The following is a 20007-nucleotide window of genomic DNA, read 5'->3' on the forward strand; positions in this document are numbered from 1 at the left end:
GAAGACATAAATTGGAACCAATGAGCCTAAAAGCTTATTCTAGAGCCTACCCAGTTGATCCCTAAAACACATGTCTAGCCAAGGTGTTGTTTTTTTTTATGATTAGTGGCTGGCCATTTGTCCTCCATTTAATGATTCATTAAATCATACATGCAGCCAACAACGTCCCTGTCAACACCATGTAAGTGCAGGATGTTATAGCTGGACCCATGAGATCTGTAGCCCCAAGACACTCCATGATAATGGATTTAGAAAATACCATTACTACAAAGTCCAGAGGAAGATGCTCCTCAATCACTGAAAAACAAGTCTTGCTTTATCTTATGAGGAAAAAGTTCAGTTTTGTTTTCAGACAAAAAGCCTTCTAATATAGAGATCAGATATCAGTCAACCTTTCACGGGAATCAAACCTTTAAAAGTTGTTATAAAACAGAAATGCATTTACCTCCCCCAAGAATGGGAGAGCGGTTCCACCATGAACACAGGAAGACTGAGTTTTTCTGGGTATTCACCCAGAACCGAGGGACTGGACCCAGAGGGGAAGTACAATAATCTATGGGGTTGAGAAATCAAATTAATTTTTAGTAAGACATTTAGGGATTAAAAATCAAAAGAGATAAATAAGCACAATTCTTGGAATTCTGTCTTTAACTTGACAAACTAAGATATGTTTGTAAATTGGACTGTTTTTTACAGTAACGCTTGGAATACCGTGATGGTATGTGGATGTGTGATCCTGAAAATTTAGTGGGGTACGCAGCGCTATTGCAATGCGGGTGGTCTCACAATCAGCCCAGACTGTATCTGAGGCTCTGACCCAGTGCCCGCCCCTTGGCAGGACAGCAGAAAACAGGAGCTCTGATCCACAGAGTCTGAAGTAGCAAGAGGTTGGGGGTAAGAAGTTCAGGGGGAAGAAAAGGAAGGCAGATGCTGGCAGCAGGAGGAGGGTGTGGGGTGATGGGGAGAGGGAAGCCAAGAACGCTTCCTCCTCTGTTTTCTTCAGCCCAATCCCTGCCTTCCAACACGAATGCCCTCCTCCACCCCACCCGAAACCTGCTGGCCTGCTTCCTTATAAATTCTTGAGCATGGAAAGGACACCAAGAATTTTTATGGCCCCCTCACTTCAATACAACGCAATGCCACTTATTTTGCATCATTGCAATAAGACTACATTTTCATTTTAAAACCCCTTCAAGCATAGACATTAACTCACTTCCATTGAAGCTATGTTAAATTAAATAATACTCTCCTTAAACTTAATTTAAGAAAAGTAGCATTGCTATCATTTTCACAGTGAGGAACCCTTTTCATTACATTGACACAAAATTCAGGAGCCACTCCCATCTCTCTCTCTCTCTCTCTCCATCAAAACCAATGCTGTGGCATTGCTTAAATTCTGTTTTTGATCTATAGGTTGATAAAGGTAAATCATTGGGGAGATTGGAAAATGGGATGCCCACCTGTGGCATTAAGTATATATTGCATCATATACAGTATAATTTGCCCTGAAGTCTTAGAAAATAACTGACAGTAACAGTGGAATTTGAGGAGAAATAGGAGTTAGTGAAAATAAAGGGGTCATTTGAGGCAGCCTAGGGCTGAGGGTCAGAAGATCTGTATTCTTGTCTTTAGCCAATATGGATCACTCCCTCCATTATAAAATGGGGACAATGACACCTGTAGAGGGATAGATGAGATAGGAAATGAGAAATCACTTGGAGGAAGAAATGTTCTCGATAAACACAAAGTCTTATCACTAGGTTGCCATACTAAACGTGCCAAAATTGTCTTGATGATAAAGTTACTTACATTTCAATGGACAATATCCAAATAGCTTATCCATGTCGTAGTCTGTAGTGGTTCCACACCAGAGCCATCCGTCGGACCGCCCAGCAGTTGTGCAATCCGCATACCACTTGTTTTCAAACTTGAATGGAAATGCACAGGTTGCCCCATTGGCATTGCCCAGGAGTGTGTACATGGCTAGAAGAGACACATTGACTTGTACTTAGAATGGATGTGAATCTCCTGAACGATGACTTTCCAATCAGAAGGTTACTGCAAGGATCGGTCTTATGTTTCTGATCACAGCTCTTACACTAACACAGGGAATTCCTTTGTATTTCCCTTCTCTTGCAACTCCTGTGTTTTGCTGGATACATGTGTCCTCAGGAAAAACTCTAGCACCACTTCTATTCTGCTGTCTTTTGCAGGAAGATTTTCCTCTTTGCTCTCATGAGCCAAAAGCAGTCAGCTCTATTGACAACAACTTTGACTTCTGCATTTCCTCCAAATAGAGAAAAGGCCATCCTTCCCCTTGGCTGGAATCAGAGAATTACTAAATCTGTAGACTGAAAAATAACCTTATAGCTGTGTAACCCAAACACACAGTCAAAACTTCAATCCCCTCCAACCACTCCTGTCCAGCCAGACTCCACTTGAGTCCCTCAACAATGGCTACGAGAAAGGGTAGGAACTTTAGCATAAATCTCTAATTCACATCATGGAAAGAAATCACTTAAAACCCTTAGATACTATCTATAATCAGTATTTGTCTTTTTTAAAAAACTGAGTCCAAACAGATCAAAATGTGAAGCTCTAGGTTCACCTAGAAAGGAAAGTTGAAACAAATATAGAATTGTGGACTTCCCTGGTGGTGCAATGGTTAAGAATCCGCGTGCCAATTCAGGAGACATGGGTTCCTCTGGGAAGATCCCACATGCCATGGAGCAACTAAGCCCATGAGCCACAACTACTGAGCCTGCAAGCCACAACTACTGAAGCCCTCGCGCCTAGAGCCTGTGCTCCGCAACAAGGGAAGCCACCACAATGAGAAGCCTGTGCACCGCAACAGGCGAGAGCAGCCCCTGCTGGACGCAACTAGAGAAAGCCCGCATGCAGCAATGAAGACCCAACGGAGCCCAAATAAATACATTAATTAAAAAAAAAATAGAGAGAATCGTTATGGATCACGGTTTGGCTTAAGTCAAAAGGAAGCTCATATCTCCATTGACAACCAAACTACTCAAGTAGCTAAATGCTCCAGTATGTTCAGTCCACCTTTGTAGGGATGCCTCTTTGGGAGATAAATAATCCTCTATATTGAAATATTCAGTCTCTTGTGACAAGTTTATATTCAGAATTTTTTCTAGGTAGGAATACTCTTTTCCTACTTAAGTTTCATAGATTCTATGACTTTAAAAATTTCTTTAAAGACATCTTGAAAGTCATTAAGATAATATAATATTTGTAAAACACATAGCACAGCATCTAACATATGCAAAGAGCACAACAAAAATAAGCTACTTACTTCCTTTCCTTTTCCTTTGCTCGTACTTATTTTGTCCACCTTAAAAGCTAGGTTTATTCTCAGTTCCCTCAAAATGACTCTTTTGCCAATTGCCTGGCTGTTAGTAACTTTAAAATGTGACTCTAGGGCTTCCCTGGTGGCGCAGTGGTTGAGAGTCCGCCTGCCGATGCAGGGGACACGGGTTCGTGCCCCGATCCCGGAAGATCCCACATGCCGCGGAGCGGCTGGGCCCGCGAGCCATGGCCGTGGAGCCTGTGTGTCCGGAGCCTGTGCTCCGCAACGGGAGAGGCCACAGCAGTGAGAGGCCCGCGTACAGCAAAAAAAAAAAAACAAACAAACAAAAAAAAAAAAACAAACAAAAAAAAATAAAATGTGACTCTAGCTTTTGTTGCACTAAGTTACAGGACTAGTTTTCCGAATCATAGATTGTATAAAGAACATGCTGGATTTGTAATAATTACACCATTGTTCCTTCATATGAAGAAAACGTGATAAGACCACCTAGGGCTAGTGGTACTGTTCTTTCAGCTAGCCAAGGAATTCTCAGTACTCAGTTTACAGATGTCAATCAGAAATGTCTTTTTAAGGACTAACTTGATTTATTAAACAAAGCACTGAGGAGGCCAACTTGACTAACAAATCATGTCACTGCACTCAATTGACTCTTCCTCTTGTGGGCCACACTTCCAGACAATCCTCAGATCCGTCCAAGTCTACAAAATCTGAGTCGATCACTCAAAATTAAATCCTTGGCCTCAGGTAGTATTCTTCCCCAAGTTTTCTTTAGAGAGACAAAGACTCTGCATACATCCTCTCTGCACTGTCTTTACTTCTAATGCATATTCCAATGAATCGATTGCAAGATCACTCTGAAGGGCTAGATCTTCTAGCAGGAATATCTTAAGTATTGGGAGAGACTTAGGGAGTATGCAAAGTGTGGTCAATGGACCATCTGCATCCAACCACACAGTATTGATAAAAATAATTCAGTAGATCCCTAGGCCCTTCCCCCAATATGCTAATTTAGAATCTAGGTGAGGGGGGACCTTGGGATCTGTATTTTTAACAAGGTCTCCAGATGATTATTAAGCATATTAAAGTTTGAGAACCACTATCCTAAATCCTATGCATATTTTTCTCAAAGCAAACAGAAGACCAGAAAGCAGGGGCAGGGGGTGGAGAGAGGACTACAGAACTTCAGCGATATCTTTTAAAATAAAATGAGAATTCTGATCTCTTAGCACCAAACTTCCTTGTGTTGGATTCCTCAATCAGAACTATTGTCCCACCTGTGGAATTTGACTCAGTCAAGTTTGATTCACTCTTGTCCTGCCCTATAATTTTCCGACAAGTTTCGCCTGAAATGCTGTGCTGCTTAGGTTGCCTCTTAGGTAATTTCTAAACCTACATTATGTTCAATAAAAGCCTTGGGATAACTTCTTTCTGAGCCCTCCTCCTCACTCTTCTTCAGTTCCTATTCTCTTCTTCTCTTTATAGAACATAGAAGGAAAATGGAAAGCTGTCAAATCATCACCTTGAAAAGAGCTGAACTCCGATGATCTGTGTACCTGCCGTAAGCTAAGTTCAACCAACCTTTGCAGCCTCAGTAACACAGTAATTTTGCAAACAGCTTAATCTCTTGCCCCAAGAGGCAGGCTCTTTCTCTGACCTTGAGGTCGTTCTAGATAACACTTCACAGAAATCAAGTGTCCAAACCTGGAAAGTGGTTACAACATCATCTGACTCAAGAAGCCTTTGTAAAGGGCTTCAAGTTCTTTTTTGTTGTTTATCTTTTTTCTGTGCAGTCACTAGTCACCAAGATGAGAGAAGACTAGATACTCTGATTTTATTTAACCTTCACGAGCTGAAGGAACCAACTACATACACAATTATTTCCTGCCCCACAGGTGCTACCACTTTCTAAAACAGCAGGACTAAAGACGCTGAAGGTTAGTTTGTAAGCTACTTCCTTAGCTTTTCTAATTTGCTGATTATTACATAATGTCTCTAAATACCCATAAGGTAACAAATAAATTAGAAACATTTAGAAACCAAAATTGTCGAGATTTCATTTTACACAGTCTGAATTGGTAAAGAGTGTTGTTCCACGGATCATTTGTTCAGAGGTAATGTAAACAAAGGAAAAGAAACATTTCGTTAAACTCTTTTATCACGACAATCATACAATGTAAAATGGAAGGCACTGGGTCAAAGACTACAGTGAAAAGTAATTTCTAAAAACGGTAACCCACTGTTAAAAAAAAATCTTAGCAAAAGTTACAAGAAATGTCTTCCCATTAATTACAAATAGTTAAAGTATCATTTAGGACTTTGTACCACATTTCCTCATTCACAGAACACAGAACAGTTCCAAACACAAAAGTAATCAATTAATACTTCTAGTACAGACTAAACAAGAATATGCTTATTTCCTTGAATTAGTTTCCAACTAAGAGGATGAGAAAGACTTGACAGAAAGGAAAAAAAAAAATTCCAATCTTCTTACCTTCATAACCTCTAGAGCATAAATCATCTGTGGTTCCATAAACTTTCCATCTGCTCCATAAACCTGATCCCTTGTAAAGCATGATGTTCTTTTCTTGTCTATTGCCATAGTTAAAAAATAAATCTTCTCCCTTGATTCCCCAAAGCGTGTCGTTTTTGCACTCCCATTTCTGAAATTCACTCCTGGAGTCACAGGCATACAGAGTGACAGGAACCCAGTCAGTTTTTGATGGCACCCCTAAGCATAACTTAAAGGCAACACTCATGATCTGCGATTCAGACACCCATCGGAATTTCTGAGCTTCGCTGTCTTGGTTGCAAACTGCAGTCTGAACTGCACTGGGAGTTAATGCTTCCACGCAGCGCTTGTGATCTTCATTGTATATTAAAAATTGCCTAGTGTCTGTTAAAAAAAGAAAGAAAGAAAGAAAGGATGCTTAAGTGGATACATAGGACAAAGACAATATTTTAGGTCAAAAGTTCTCAATGTTTCCATTTCCCGAAAGACCTGTGATCACAGGAAAAGGGTTGAAATTGATTCAGCCTGGGCCAGCTCCGCTCCCTCCGTGGGTCCCTGAAGCTGGAGAGAGACCGGGTTGAGGGGCCTCTTGGGAGCATGTGGCTGGAAATCTTCAAGATGTCCTAGTTCAGACAAGGAACCTTATGAAAAGACTTAAATGCATTAAATGCACACAAACTGTAGTGAAGTAAACATAAAAGGTAGGTAACAGAGGAAGAAATAATACTCATCTGAGAAAAGCAAATTTGGGGATGAATACAATAAGCTATAAAATTAAACACTTGTGTATCCTGGAATAGAATTTTGAAGTCCGACTCTCCCTACCCTTTTTGAGATAGATGAAACCTATACCCAGTGATTCTAACTATAACATTAGTAAGGTTTTTCATATTTAAAAAAACAATTTTGGGCTTCCCTGGTGGCACAGTGGTTGAGAGTCCGCCTGCCGATGCAGGGGACACGGGTTCGTGCCCCGGTCCGGGAAGATCCCACATGCCGCGGAGCGGCTGGGCCCGTGAGCCATGGCCGCTGAGCCTGCGCGTCCGGAGCCTGTGCTCCGCAATGGGAGAGGCCACAACAGTGAGAGGCCCGTGTACCGCAAACAAACAAACAAACAAACAAACAAAACAATTTTATTTTAGGAAATTTTACATTCATTTAATGTCCAGCAAATTTTTGAGCTAAGTGTCTTCTGGGAAGCCCAGAGGTCTGGGCAACTAGAGAAGTTTTTTTGTTTTCTTTCCCATCCAACAATAGGTAACTTGGACATCTAGTGTCTTTCGTTTCACTGGCATATTTAACCTAAACTTTGCATAACAAAAAGATACAAAAATGCATTTGATAGTGTTATAATTTGTGAAGTTTGCAGTAAAGGTTGAATAAATGTAGGTTTTATATCATTTAAGGTAGTATTTATGAGAGTAACTTTATAAAGTTTTTTTTATACTTGTAATTTGGGGCTGGTACTTTAAATAAGTATGTATACATAGTTTATGCTTATAGTACATAGCTGCTAGCTAGCAAAACTCAACTTCCTCTTGACAAAAAGAGAAAAAGAATAAAAAGGTCTGGTAAGCGTATTTTTGTCCTTTAAATCAAAATTGATTTCATGTTTCATCATGTAAAGTTTTTTCTTTTTTGTCTATTGTTCAATAGACAAATGAAAGGAACTGACTATTTTTGTGGCACAAATATAAATTAAACACTTTTTGTGAAGTTTAACTAAATTCTTTCTACTTAAGAGGTTCTTTCAAAATGAGCTGGTATGGTATTACAGATGTTTGAGTGTCTGGCTGAATGAGCCTGGTATTTTTTTTACACTTGATTTCAATTTCAATTTATTTTTTTTAATTGATTTTATGGAAGTATAAATTGATTCACAATGTTGTGCTACCTTTTGCTGTACAGCAAAGTGACTCAGTTATACATATATATACATTCTTTTTCATACTCTTTTCCATGATGGTTTATCCCAGGATATTGAATACAGTTCCCTGTGCTATCCAGTAGGACCTTGTTGTTTATCCACCCTATATACAATAGTTTGCATCTGCTCATCCCTATTTCAATCAGGTCATCCCAGTGACATTATTAAAGTAATCATGGTGCCACTAAGAGAGGCCCTTGCTTCCACAAGCCAAATTCTATCTACTGTCCTCAGCACCCCGTGGGGTTGGCTCCACTTACACTCGGAGATCAGTCTTGGACTATCAACTTCAAGGTCATAATGGATCTTTGCCTCAAAAGGTTATGTTCTCCGGCTCTATCTGCTCTTGTCTACACTTGTTAGAGACCTCTTGCCTCTGTCTTGCCTGGGTTCCTAATTCAGTGCTACTTTGAACCTCTGCCTAGATTCCTTGGCTGGGTTCCTCATGTCTGCTGGTTTGATTTCTTGGAATCGGGACTCACTAGAGCCTGAATTCAGAACATCTGCTTCTGCTGGCATCTTTGGAATTGATGCCTGTCAACAGAACATGCAGTGTCGATCCAGTCTCCTCCCATCTAACTGAAGGCCTTCCCAAGCTTGATCTTTGTGAGGCAAAATGAGTAACTCTGTGCGTTGGCAATAAAATTAAAATGTTAATAATATTTGTTTTGTTCATAGTAAAACCCAGGAAATAAGAAGATAAAATGTTCTTTAGAAACAGTTATAGGATAATTTACCATACACAAATGTAAATCTGCTAATCTAAAAAGGTACTAAACTCTGAAAATGTTACCATAGATATCTGTAGACTCAGCTATATTGCCCTTTACATTTCATTTGTGTTGGCTATTCCACCTGTTCTTTTCCTATCTAGACTTACCTTCCACATTTCACAGTTTTTCTCAGTACCATCCCAACAATAAATCTCTCTTCCACCTCCTACTTCAGCCATTTGATTTTACTGTTGAGTGGTCAACACTTAGTAACTGTCTAAATTCAGTCAACCAACCAGTTGGTAACCAACCATTTAAGGCAAGGTGCTTGGAAGTCATATTGCATGAATAGTGTTCCTCTTTCAGAGTTTGTATACTTACCTGACTTTTATTTCATGTACTTAATTTTTGTCCGTAGTTCCATCTTAATTTCACTCTAAATATGATGGTATTTAATGAGCAAACATACAATATTCTCTTTTTCATTAAGGGCACCATCATCCACCTAGATCCATAAGCCAAAAACCGAGGAGTCTTCTAGATTTCCAGCTTTCCTGCACTTTCTAGGACAAAAGTAGAATCTGTTGGCTTTACCCAGCACATACCATGATGGTTCCTTTTATGTGTCTAATTGGCTAGGACATGGAATGCAAATATTTGGTCAAATACCAGTCTGGATATTGCTGTGAAGTTGTTTTGGGAGGTTTTTTGTTTTGTGTTCGTGTTCTAGATAAAGTTAACATTTAAAGCAGTAGACTTTTAGTAAAGCAGATTACAGTCCATACTGTAGGTGGGCCTCATCCAATCAGTTGAAGGCCATCAGAGAAAACAGACTGAGGTCCCCTCAAGAAGAGGAAATTCTATCTCTAGATTGTCTTTGGACTTGAACTGCAGTATCAACTCTTTCTTGAGTTACCAGCCTGCCAGCCTCCACCATGGCACGAGGCAATTCCTTAAAATAAATCTCTCCGAAAAGATATTGATAGATAGATGATAGCTAGACAGATAGATGATAGATAGATAGACACATGATAGGTAGAGAGACACACACAGAGATACACACACACACACACACTCATACACACACCCTACTGGTTCTGTTTCTCCAGAGAAACTTGACTAATACAAATACCCTAATCCATTCTCTTCTCTTCATTTCCACTGCCACACCCCAGACTAAGTCACCATGTTCTTCCTCTGCTCTTCCTCGCTTTGAAACTGGAATCATCAGAGATAATGCCTGATCTCCCAGTTTCCTGGTTGAGATGGGCTTAACATGTCACCTGACTCCAAATTGTAAACCCTACCTAATGTCATGGAATGTTTCTACTTAGCCATATAAAGGAGTCAGATTTCTCTCTGTTTTGCAATCTCTTTAGCAGGTCGATGGTGCATATCACAGTCGGCTTGAACAGTTATTCAATAATAAAATTATTTTCTTTTTCTTCTACTTTCAGGGAGAGGTTTTCTAGGTTGGAAGAGATTTTGCTTTTTACCATATCTCTTCCCAAATTTAAACCCTTCAAGAGGACCACTCCACACGTGGGAAAAAACCCCTCCAGTCTCCATGTCACAGCTTTACTAGATGGGGCTCGATCCAGCCCTGCTGACCCTCTGCTCTCACCTTCTCCCACCCTTGTTCTCAATCACCACCTTCCAGCCACAAAGCCTTTCTGCTCCTCAAGAACTTTAAGCTCATTTTCACCGTAGAGACTTTGTATTTCAAGTTCCCTCTTCTTGAAATACTCATTAAGGTTCCAACTCAAGTGCCAAATCCTTAGTGAGCTAACAATCCAAATTTTACTCGTTTATTTTCTATATACTATTCATAACCATCTTAAAATATATATTTTAAAAAATTTGTTTACTTGTGTTTTGTCTGTGCCCCTACTGGAATGTAAATTCGCTGAGTAGAAAGACTTATCTTTCCAATCCAGTACTGTATTCTCTCTTTTTGGAGCATAATGGTGCCTCAACAAATATTAGTTGAATGAATAAAAGAATAGTTATTAAATCTGAAGCATCTCCTGACTGTAAACCCAGTTACATTCTTTTATTTAATAGTTGATTAATGACGATGGGTCTATTTCATAAGACTTTTTCCCTTGAAATTTTATTTTTACCAAAGAGTGATTTATAAATGTTTATACTTATAAAAGGAGTACTTGGGGACTTCCCTGGTGCCGCAACTAAGGAGCTGGAGAGGCACAACTAAGGAGCCCGAAGCGACCAAATAAACAAACAAACAAACAAATAAATAAATAAATAAATAAAATTTTTAAAAGGGTACTTGGAAATGAAAAGCTTCTATTTCAATACAAACTTATCTCTTCTTGCTTCCTTTATTTATCTTTGACATTGGGAAGCAGTGCAAGTTTGATATTGCCTTTGCTAGACAATAGAAGGAAATGTAAAATCATCGCTTTATGATCCTGCATTCATACATTATTCTTCTCCTCAACTAGTCAACATGTAAGTTTTGCTTTTATCACTGTCTCTGTGCTATGTCTCTGAGTTAAAATGTCATACTTCTTCCTCTGAAAGTGATTCAAGACCTTGACCAAAAAACAGCTTGTGGCATTTTTGTCACTATTAACCAGACCAATGTTTCATTTGGATAAACATTCAATTTTTGTTTTCTATACTAATTATGTTTTTGTAACAGAAATATTGCAAAGCTGAACAAATGATAACAGATGATACTTACACATCAGAAATGTATTTACAGAATTGAAGAGACCCGTCATCCATCTTAACTCAATCTTACTCACCTCACATTTATTTTTCAACAGATAGGTGCCAGGCACCATGCTAGTGACAATGCAAAGACAAAGCAGACACAAATTCCCTGCCACAAGGAGCCCACACTTCAAGGGGAGAAATATCAAAGGTCAAAATACATTTAGGAAAGCAGCAAGAAGTTTCCACACAATGCCTCAGGTTTAAAATGGCTGAAACCTACATATCCAATATCACAGGTACAAATTTTCTTTTATGTTTTTTTTTGGGGTTTTTTTTGCAGTACACAGGCCTCTCACTGTTGTGGCCTCTCCCGCTGCGGAGCACAGGCTCCGACGCACAGGCTCAGCGGCCATGGCTCATGGGCCCAGCCGCTCTGCGGCATGTGGGATCTTCCCGGACCAGGGCACGAACCCGTGTGCCCTGCATCGGAAGGCGGACTCTCAACCACTGCGCCACCAGGGAAGCCCCAAATTTTCTTTTAAGCACATTTTAACCATTTTAAAATAATAACATTGAGCAAGTCATTAAATTTCCAAACTTACTGGCAAAGAAAGTTACGTTACTAAAGGTGACAAGTTAGAGATATAACTATTATATGCTGTACTTCCTTATATATTTTTAGGCTTTCCCCACCATCAATACATAAAATGCTGACATGAAAGCATAAAAGCTAATAACTTCTGGAAGACAGAGAAGCTGGATAAGAGGAAAATAAGTGGGTATTCTGTAGCAGATGCTACCAGAACCATTTCTTCCTGCCTTTTGCCATTTTAGTGAGCACCAGCCCCGGGCCCCAGTGGCATCACCACATCTCTGGGCTGGGGGGCATCTTCTGGCCATCAGAGAACACTTTACACACTGCGAAGACCAGTAGGGTCAGAGAACGAACACCTCCTAGGAGTAGCCCTTTGCCAGTGACCAATGGCTATAAACAAATAAACAGCCCCAATCTTTGCACCGTGGGCAGGATGATTCTGAGGCGCACATCCTACATTGTCACCCAGGGCACCTAGCAAGGCTGAGCTACAGCTGTCCACAGGGGTCACTGGCTCCTGGACCCACCATGGACCAGCGGCCTTTATTCTGGTCTCACGTCTGCACCCTTCAGCTAGTCTTTCCCAGGACTGGCTCCCAAATAAACTACTTCACTCAAATCATTGTCAGAGGTCACCACCTTGAGCCATCCAAACTAAGAATCTATCCATTAGCCCCTATAAGTGAATGTACACCCACAGATGTGTCTCCAAAGAACTGAAATTAAGTTAATAAATAAATATTTATTTTTATAAATTTATAATGTTTATAAGTTAAAAATAAATATTTATTACGCACCTAGTATATGCAAAAAAAACAACAACAAGTGCTGGGGGCAGGGGAAAAAACTAAGGATCATGCTATTAGGTTTAGCGATGTTGAACGAAAGGATAAAGGAAAAATTGAGAATGATTTTATTTACCACTTCCATCCTTCATTCATTCATCAAATCTCCAGAGAACCTACTAATTTAAGTCCCTGCATTTGGCTATCTGGGGGAGGTCCAAGTATGAATCCAATATGGGTTGTGACCTCAAGGAAAGAATAGAGGCTGGGATAAGGAACTCTGCCAACTTCCTGCCTCCCCTCCTAAAGACAGAAATATCTACACCCTCCCTGGGTTCGTTCACTCCCATCTCAGTAGCTCTCCCTCAGCCTCCTGATCCCTTTACCTGTGTCCTGGATTCCATCCCCTCCTGAGGCTCTACTCACTATTCCCTTTCTCCCCTATATCCTCAACCTCAGAATGCCAGCCTCTCCCCCAATTTCAAGACAAACAAACAAAACCTGTAGGTAAGACGTTGACACTACACAGCTTTTTCTTCTTCCACTCAACCACACTAATTAATCTTTATGTATCATGTTCACCTGATTTGACATAATCAGAGCTGTACTGCTCACTGGCTGTGTGACCTTGGTCAAGTTTCTAAACTACTCTGTGCTGCCTTTCCCCCCACCCCAAAGAATGAGGAGGAAAGCACAGGACCTGCTAGTTGTTGTGAGAATTAAATGAGATCATCTAAAAAAAGCGCTGAGAACAGTTCCTGACACAGAAATTGCTTGATACATGTAAGTGTATTCTTATCACTAACTTGGGAAAAATCAGTCTTAAAGGCAATGTGAAACGGTCCAGAACAGGATGAAACCGGATAAACAGAGAACCTTTGCAGCAGCCCAAAGAGAAGGACAGAGACAATGGAGACCTCCAGAGTTTCCAGGTGATGTGGTGGAGAGAGGTATATTCTTCCAGGTCAGCAAACTTGCAGGCAAATGCTGGTTCCACCGTTCACTAGCTGTGTTGCCTTAGCTAATCATTCTAGTCTCAACTCCTGATCTGTAAAATGAGTATAATGATGCTCTCTGATAGAGGTGCTCTGAATTTTCTAAATGAGATAATGTAAGCAAAGCACCCAGCATATCATTTTGCAGAGAGTAAACCTTCAAATGTTAGTGTCCTCCTTCCCATCTCCAAGTGAAAAGTCTAAACAATTGATACAAAGAGAGGGACTAAGTCCTTCTTTGACATACTGTTGTTTTGAAGCACGTTTATGTCTTTCCTGATGGACACACTCCAGCTGGTAAATTACATCTACTTCTTAGCCTCAGAGCCAGAAGACCATGGTCAAGAATTAGCTCTGGTCCTTAATGGCTAGCTGACTTCCAAGCCTCAGTTTCCTCGTGTAGTAAAATGTGGATTGTAACACCCACCCAAACCATCTCACTGGGTTGTTTTAAGGATCTGATTAAAGATCTGAAAGCAATTACTTAAAGTGATTAAAGATCTGAAAGGGCTCTGTGTCCTTAACTTGGTCTGTAATTAGAAGAATCTGTCCAACAGTGCTTACTTCTCTGTCAGTTTTCATTCTTTTTGAAAGGGCACTTGCCTTCCTATCTCCTTCTACTTTCACTTTTATTCTACCTGATTTTCACTAGTTCCCTCTATGGACCAATGTAACCATATGGTATTTCCATTCAACAGTGCTTGATGGTCGCCAAGAGGCGAGAGGACACTGCCATTCTCACATCGACATCAGTTTCCCTCTCTCTGCCATGCAGATAACAAACCACTTCAGAAGCTACTTTCCTGTGCAACTCCCCTTGTGATGTGTGATCTGGTTCTCCCTTAGCTGCTCAAGATTCAGTCTCAGACCAGGTTTCGGGATCAGTGTCATCACTGTAATCTCCAGGTCCCTTTGAAGACAAGGGTCTTTGTCTTAACTGAGGTTGAGTGTATTTGATTCTTCTTTTTTTTGACAGATTACCTTCTGTATTTTCTTTTTTTTAAACTTATTGAAGTCTAGTTGATTTAAAATCTTGTGCTAATTTCTGCTGCACACAGTGATTCAGTTATACATATATATACATTCTTTTTCATATTCTTTTCCATTATGGTTTATCACAGGATATTGAATATAGTTCCCTGTGCTCTACAGTAGGACCTTGCTGTTTATCCATTCTCTATATACTAGTTTGCACCTGCTAATCCCAAACTCCCACTCCATCCCTCCCCCACCCCCTCCCCCTTGGCCACCACAAGTCTGTTCTATGAGTCTGTTTCTGTTTCATAGGTAAGTTCATGTGTGTCACATTTTAGATTTCACATATAAGTGATATCATATGGTATTTGTCTTTCTCTTTCTGACTTATTTCAAGCGTATTTGATTCTTTAAAGCTCACGTTTAACCAGTGGTGACTCTTCCTACCCAGAAATTAGGTCCAACACCCTCAGAAGGCACTGAAATGTCACTCAACAAAGCAATTGTCTTCTTACCTGTATCTGGAATATCCTACATCCACAGATCTTCATCTCTGAATTATAGAAAAATCAGAGGTCATCTGGGACAACAACATGAAAAATGGACAACTATAAGAGCAATTGAAGAAAGAAAGATGATGAAAACTTGGTTTTGGTCAACAATGTCAGAAAGTATGTCTTAAATCTGGTATCCAAAACAAGTCATACGTATGAAGGAAGAGATGAGAGACTAGGAATAAAGAAAAGGAAGGAAAGAAAGAAAGAAAGAGAGAAAGGAAGAAAGAAAGAAGGAAAGATAGAAAGAGAGAGAGAAAGAAAGAAGAAAAAAGAAAGAAAGAAAAAGAAAGGAAGAAAGACAAGAAGAAAAGTAGAAATATTATAAGGAAAATTTTATGAAAAATGAAAACTAGTAAGGGAATAGGCAGTGGGCAACTGTTCCTTGAAGACGTCCAAGATTGGTATTAAAGCAACCATTTGTTGAGCAAAAACACATTGCTTCTGTTTAATAGAAAGAACACTGCCCTGGGAGCCTGCAGTCCTGAGCATTCAGCAGGCTGTGCCACTAACCAGTGAGACCCTGGAAAGATCACTTAACCTGTCAGGACCTCAGTTTTCTTACCCATAAACGAGGAGGTTGGATGCAGCACAGCAGTGTGCTAGAGGTCACATTCACTCTGTTTGTTTTTGTTTTTTTTCACCCTCACGGGCCAGTGAGAGCCTCTTACTGACACCTCTTCCCAACTCTGCTTCCAGTGGCATCACGCTGGTAGTTTAAAATCCACCATGGTGGGAGTCTCACACCGTGGAAATCACTCCAGGCCACAAGTCAGTGCTTTTTCTCTTCTGAGAACCAACTGTTAAGTTTACCGCCACTGCACTGCCTGTGAGCCAAACCGTCCCAATTTCGAGCTAAACCTCTGTGCCTGAGCAACTCTCATTGTATCTCTACCACAATTATATCCCCATTGAGGTCTAGACGTTGGCACTGAATGCAGTTCTTCCTGCTAAAGAGATAGCAGGGCAAGATCAAGAAGTCACTCTCCCTCTGCTATGCTTGGCCACCCGGCCCCGTCCAGGTACAACAAGGGGTCTCGTGGTATTGATGATGCGGGATGTTCTCAGGGAAGTGGGAGAAAGGGTTCTGGGTTGGAAAGAAACCACAGCAAGCAGGGAGATCTTTTTTGTGGGTTATATAAATGGGAAGGGAGTCCAGGGGAGGGGGTACGGAGAGCTTGTATATTCTTTATTCTACTGCTAACTAACTAGGCGCTCTGCTTTTATCCAGACGCCTCTGTTCATGTGCCACTTGGGCCAAGAAAAGGTCAAATAAGAATTAAAGGCTCTCAAGTTAATAAAAAATTTTCTGGAAAAAGCTCCCTTATACATGTTTTTGTTTTTGTTTTGCTTTTATTCTTTAAGTAAAGATCCTTCAGCACCCTCCTGCTTCTCCCATAGTTGTGTCTATGAAGAGGAAGACATTCATCAGAGCAAGGCATCCTGCGTCTCCAGGAGGGAAAACTGCCTAAGCAAAGTGAGAAAGACTTTTTGCCCCCAAAACATTAAGAGCAAGTTTAAAGAAACTTAGGGAATTCCCTGGCGGTCCAGTGGTTAGGACTCTGCACTCTCACTGCCAAGGGCCCTGGTTCAATCCCTGGTCTGGGAACTAAGATCCCACAAGCCACGCAGTGTGGCTAAAAAAAAGAAGAAGAAGAAGAAGACAAAAAAGAAATTTAGGGGCTGTATCTGTGGTATCTGTGCTGCCCACTATGGTAGCTATTAGCCCCAAGGGTCTATTGTACACTTGAAATGAAGCCAGCCTGAAATGAGATGCCTTGTAAGTATAAGATGCACATTGGATGTTGAAATTTTAATTTTAAAAAATGAATGTAAAAATATAAGTTTTATACTGATGAATGTCGACTAATAATATTTTAGATACATTGGGTTAAATAAAACATATTCATAAAATCAATGTTTCTTTTTACTTTTTTTTTTTTTTTTTTTTTGCGGTACGCGGGCCTCTCACTGTTGTGGCCTCTCCCGCTGCGGAGCACAGGCTCCGGACATGCAGGCTCAGTGGCCATGGCTCATGGGCCCAGCTGCTCCGCGGCATGTGGGTTCTTCCCGGACCAGGGCACGAACCCGTGTCCCCTGCATCAGCAGGCGGACTCTCAACAACTGCGCCACCAGGGAAGCCCCTTTTTTACTTTTTTAAAGGTGGCTGCATAATGTGGCTGACGATGTACCTATTGGACAGTGCTGGGTTAGGGTCCAGGTCTCATCCAGTGTCTGTCTGAAGACCTTTAGTGACAGAGAACTTACCCCTAAGCAGAACATTCTATTTGAGACAGCTCAACCGTTAGAAGAGTTTCACTGCTCTTAGTTTTAACCTTTGGAGTCACAAAGAATATATTAATCCTCTTGCACAAGACAGTTTTTCAAGATGAAGACTGGGGTGATGTGGAGCTCGCCTGCCTTCCTGTCACACTCCTCCTCACTCTCTGAGGGATGCACTCGGTAGCCAGGACTCAGGTAAAATGTGTCCTCAGGCTCCAGGACTCTTTCCTCGGCATTGTTTTTTGGCAAACTTCTCCTTTAAATGCTAACTCTACTGCTTGTATTGAACAACTGATTGCTATCATGGGAAAAAAAAGAAGTCACTACTATTGGCAGCTGACACTTCGGACGCAACTACTCTGGGTCATATTATGTTCTAAATATTTTACACAGTTCAACTCATTGAATCATTGCAACAACCGATGAGGCAAGTAATACAATGCTCCTTACTTTACACACAGAAAAATTAAAGCACAAAGAAATTAAGCAGCTTCCTGGCAGGGGCCAGGTGCAAACCATACTGCTTTTGCTTGTGTTTTTATAATCCCCACTACTTCGGGCTCATGGTGCGTTAACGCTTTCTGTGATGGAACACTCTCCCTGGGAGGCTTCCTGGTGGTGGGGAGTTTCCGTCTCCTCCGTGGCCCCTACTCACACCCGCCTCCAACTCAACAGGGCATGGAGCGCCCTTTCGCACAGGCTGGGCGCAGATGGCGGCGTTTGCTGATTTGAGAGGAATGAAGGGAGATCGGGGAGCCAGCATTTCAAAGCTGAAACCCCATTCATCTCATGTCAAAAGAGACCTGGAAATAAAAATGCCTACAGGCACTCTCATTCCAAGGGTAAAGCAGGTTGAGACTGAGAAATAGAAGAGAGAGACTCGGTAATGTCTTTGGGCTTCTGAAAAGCAGATCAGACTGTTCATTCACTACTGAGAGAAGTAAGTCAGAGAAAGACACATATCAAATGACATCGCTTATATATGGAATCTAAAAACAGGGTACAAATGAACTTACCTACAAAGCAGAAATAGAGTCACAGATGTAGAAAACAAAAGTATGGTTACCAGGGGGTAAAGGGGGGGATGGATAAATTGGGAGACTGGGACTGACATAAGCACACTGCTGTATATAGGACAGATAACTAACAAGGACCTACTGGATAGCACAGGGAACTCTACTCAGTACTCTGTAATGGCCTGTGTGGGAAAAGAATCTAAAAACGCTTGGATAGACGTATATGTATAACTGATTCACTTTGCTGTACACCTGAAACTAACACAACATTGTAAATCAACTATAATCCAATTAAGAAAAAATTTAATGGCTCATTCACAGAAAAAAAGATGAGTTCTAAAACTCCCATGGAACCTTTGGGCGGGGGGACGATCTGCGATCCATCCTTAGACCTACCATGAAGACAGACACCAGTGCCGCCTCCCTTTTGGCCAAAAACACTCAGAAGTTGTTGGTTGGGGGTTAGATAGAAACTGAAAACTAGAATCGGCCAACCACTGAGGAAATCGCTCTAAGAATAAAGCGGGGAAGAGGCGATGGCAGATGAGAGAAGAGGTAAGAGGAAGACGGGGCTCCGTGGCGCTCAGGTCAGGCGGCCCCTCTGACCTGCCAAGCGGCCGCCTTCTCCGGGTGCCCCACTTCCAGGCCTGGGGACCAGGTGGAGGTCTGCCGCAGAGCTGGTGGTGCGGAAGCCCTGTTTTCTCTTCCCCGCAGGTGTGGAAGAAATCCCTCAAGCCTGACCCAGAGGGGAGGGGGTACCCCACGCCCCAAGTCAGAAAGCTTCCAGGTCAGAGCCCACTTACCCAGGAGCTGCACGGCAACCGGAAGGAGAGAGAGGAAAGCCAGGAGCGCGGACAGCTTCATGGCCCAGGCTTGATCCTCTTCTTGCAGGGATGGAGAGGAGAGAGCCGGGAGAACCAAGACAGTGAGGGCGCCGGCTCGCCCTGCCCCTCCCCCCCCTCTCTGAACAACCGGCTGAAAAGACGCTTGGAGGGAGGGCCCACTTTTAAAGGGCTTCTGAAATTAGGGAAAACCTCCAATACGGAGATATCCTGTCACATGAGGGCAGTTGGAAAAACAGGAATTCAAAGTTACAACTTTGCTTTGTAAGCTAACTTCTCAGAAGAGCAGACACAGGGGAAGGGGAGAGAGGGACACGTGGGGGGACAGCGATGAGGAAGAGGGGGGAGGCGAGAGGGGGCCGGTGAGCAAGGAGCAGCCGGGCCGGCCTGCAGGGCAGTGGGAAGTGAAACAGCTCTGGACCTCCTGGCCCTCCTCGGAGGATGGGGCCAGGGGGAGGGCAAGCTGGAGGCCACTACCTGGCCTGGAAAAGTCAGGTTTCCTCTGGGAAGCCACTGAATCGGGGGACCCTCGGCAGACAAATCCCAGCGGAACATGGTAGAGAGGGCAGGCCCTAAGCAAAAGGACAGTTTTCTGGGGGAAACATCCTCGTAAGAGCTGAAACGGACCCACCTCGTTCTCCATATTCAGTGCTTAGAGCCTCCTTTTTCCTTAGAAATCTTCAAAAGAAACTTCACGTGGAGCTTTGTTCCTTTTAGCTAGAAGAAAAGTGAAATAGAGGCTAAGCCTAGGAAAGAATCTCAGTCATAACAGGAGGGAGAAAGTTCTAGAAGTCTTTTTCTAGAAA

The 20007-nt window shown here is 41.8% G+C and overlaps 1 protein-coding gene across 1 annotated transcript in view; it reads right to left on the reverse strand.

Annotated features, from left to right (window-relative positions):
* Positions 1–19331, reverse strand: part of MRC1 (mannose receptor C-type 1) — a 98224-nt gene extending 78893 nt beyond the window's left edge. The window contains exons 1-3 of the mRNA XM_082617051.1: positions 19163–19331; positions 5817–6218; positions 1810–1983 (exon numbers count right to left, since the gene is read on the reverse strand). Coding sequence (XP_082473177.1) covers positions 1810–1983; positions 5817–6218; positions 19163–19223 — 637 coding nt within the window. The 5' untranslated portion in view covers positions 19224–19331. The remainder of the gene's footprint in view (positions 1–1809; positions 1984–5816; positions 6219–19162) is intronic.
* Positions 19332–20007: the final 676 nt, after the last annotated feature.

This window comes from Mesoplodon mirus, assembly GCF_964341445.2.
Source record: "Mesoplodon mirus genome assembly, chromosome: 4".
NCBI lineage: Eukaryota > Metazoa > Chordata > Mammalia > Artiodactyla > Ziphiidae > Mesoplodon > Mesoplodon mirus.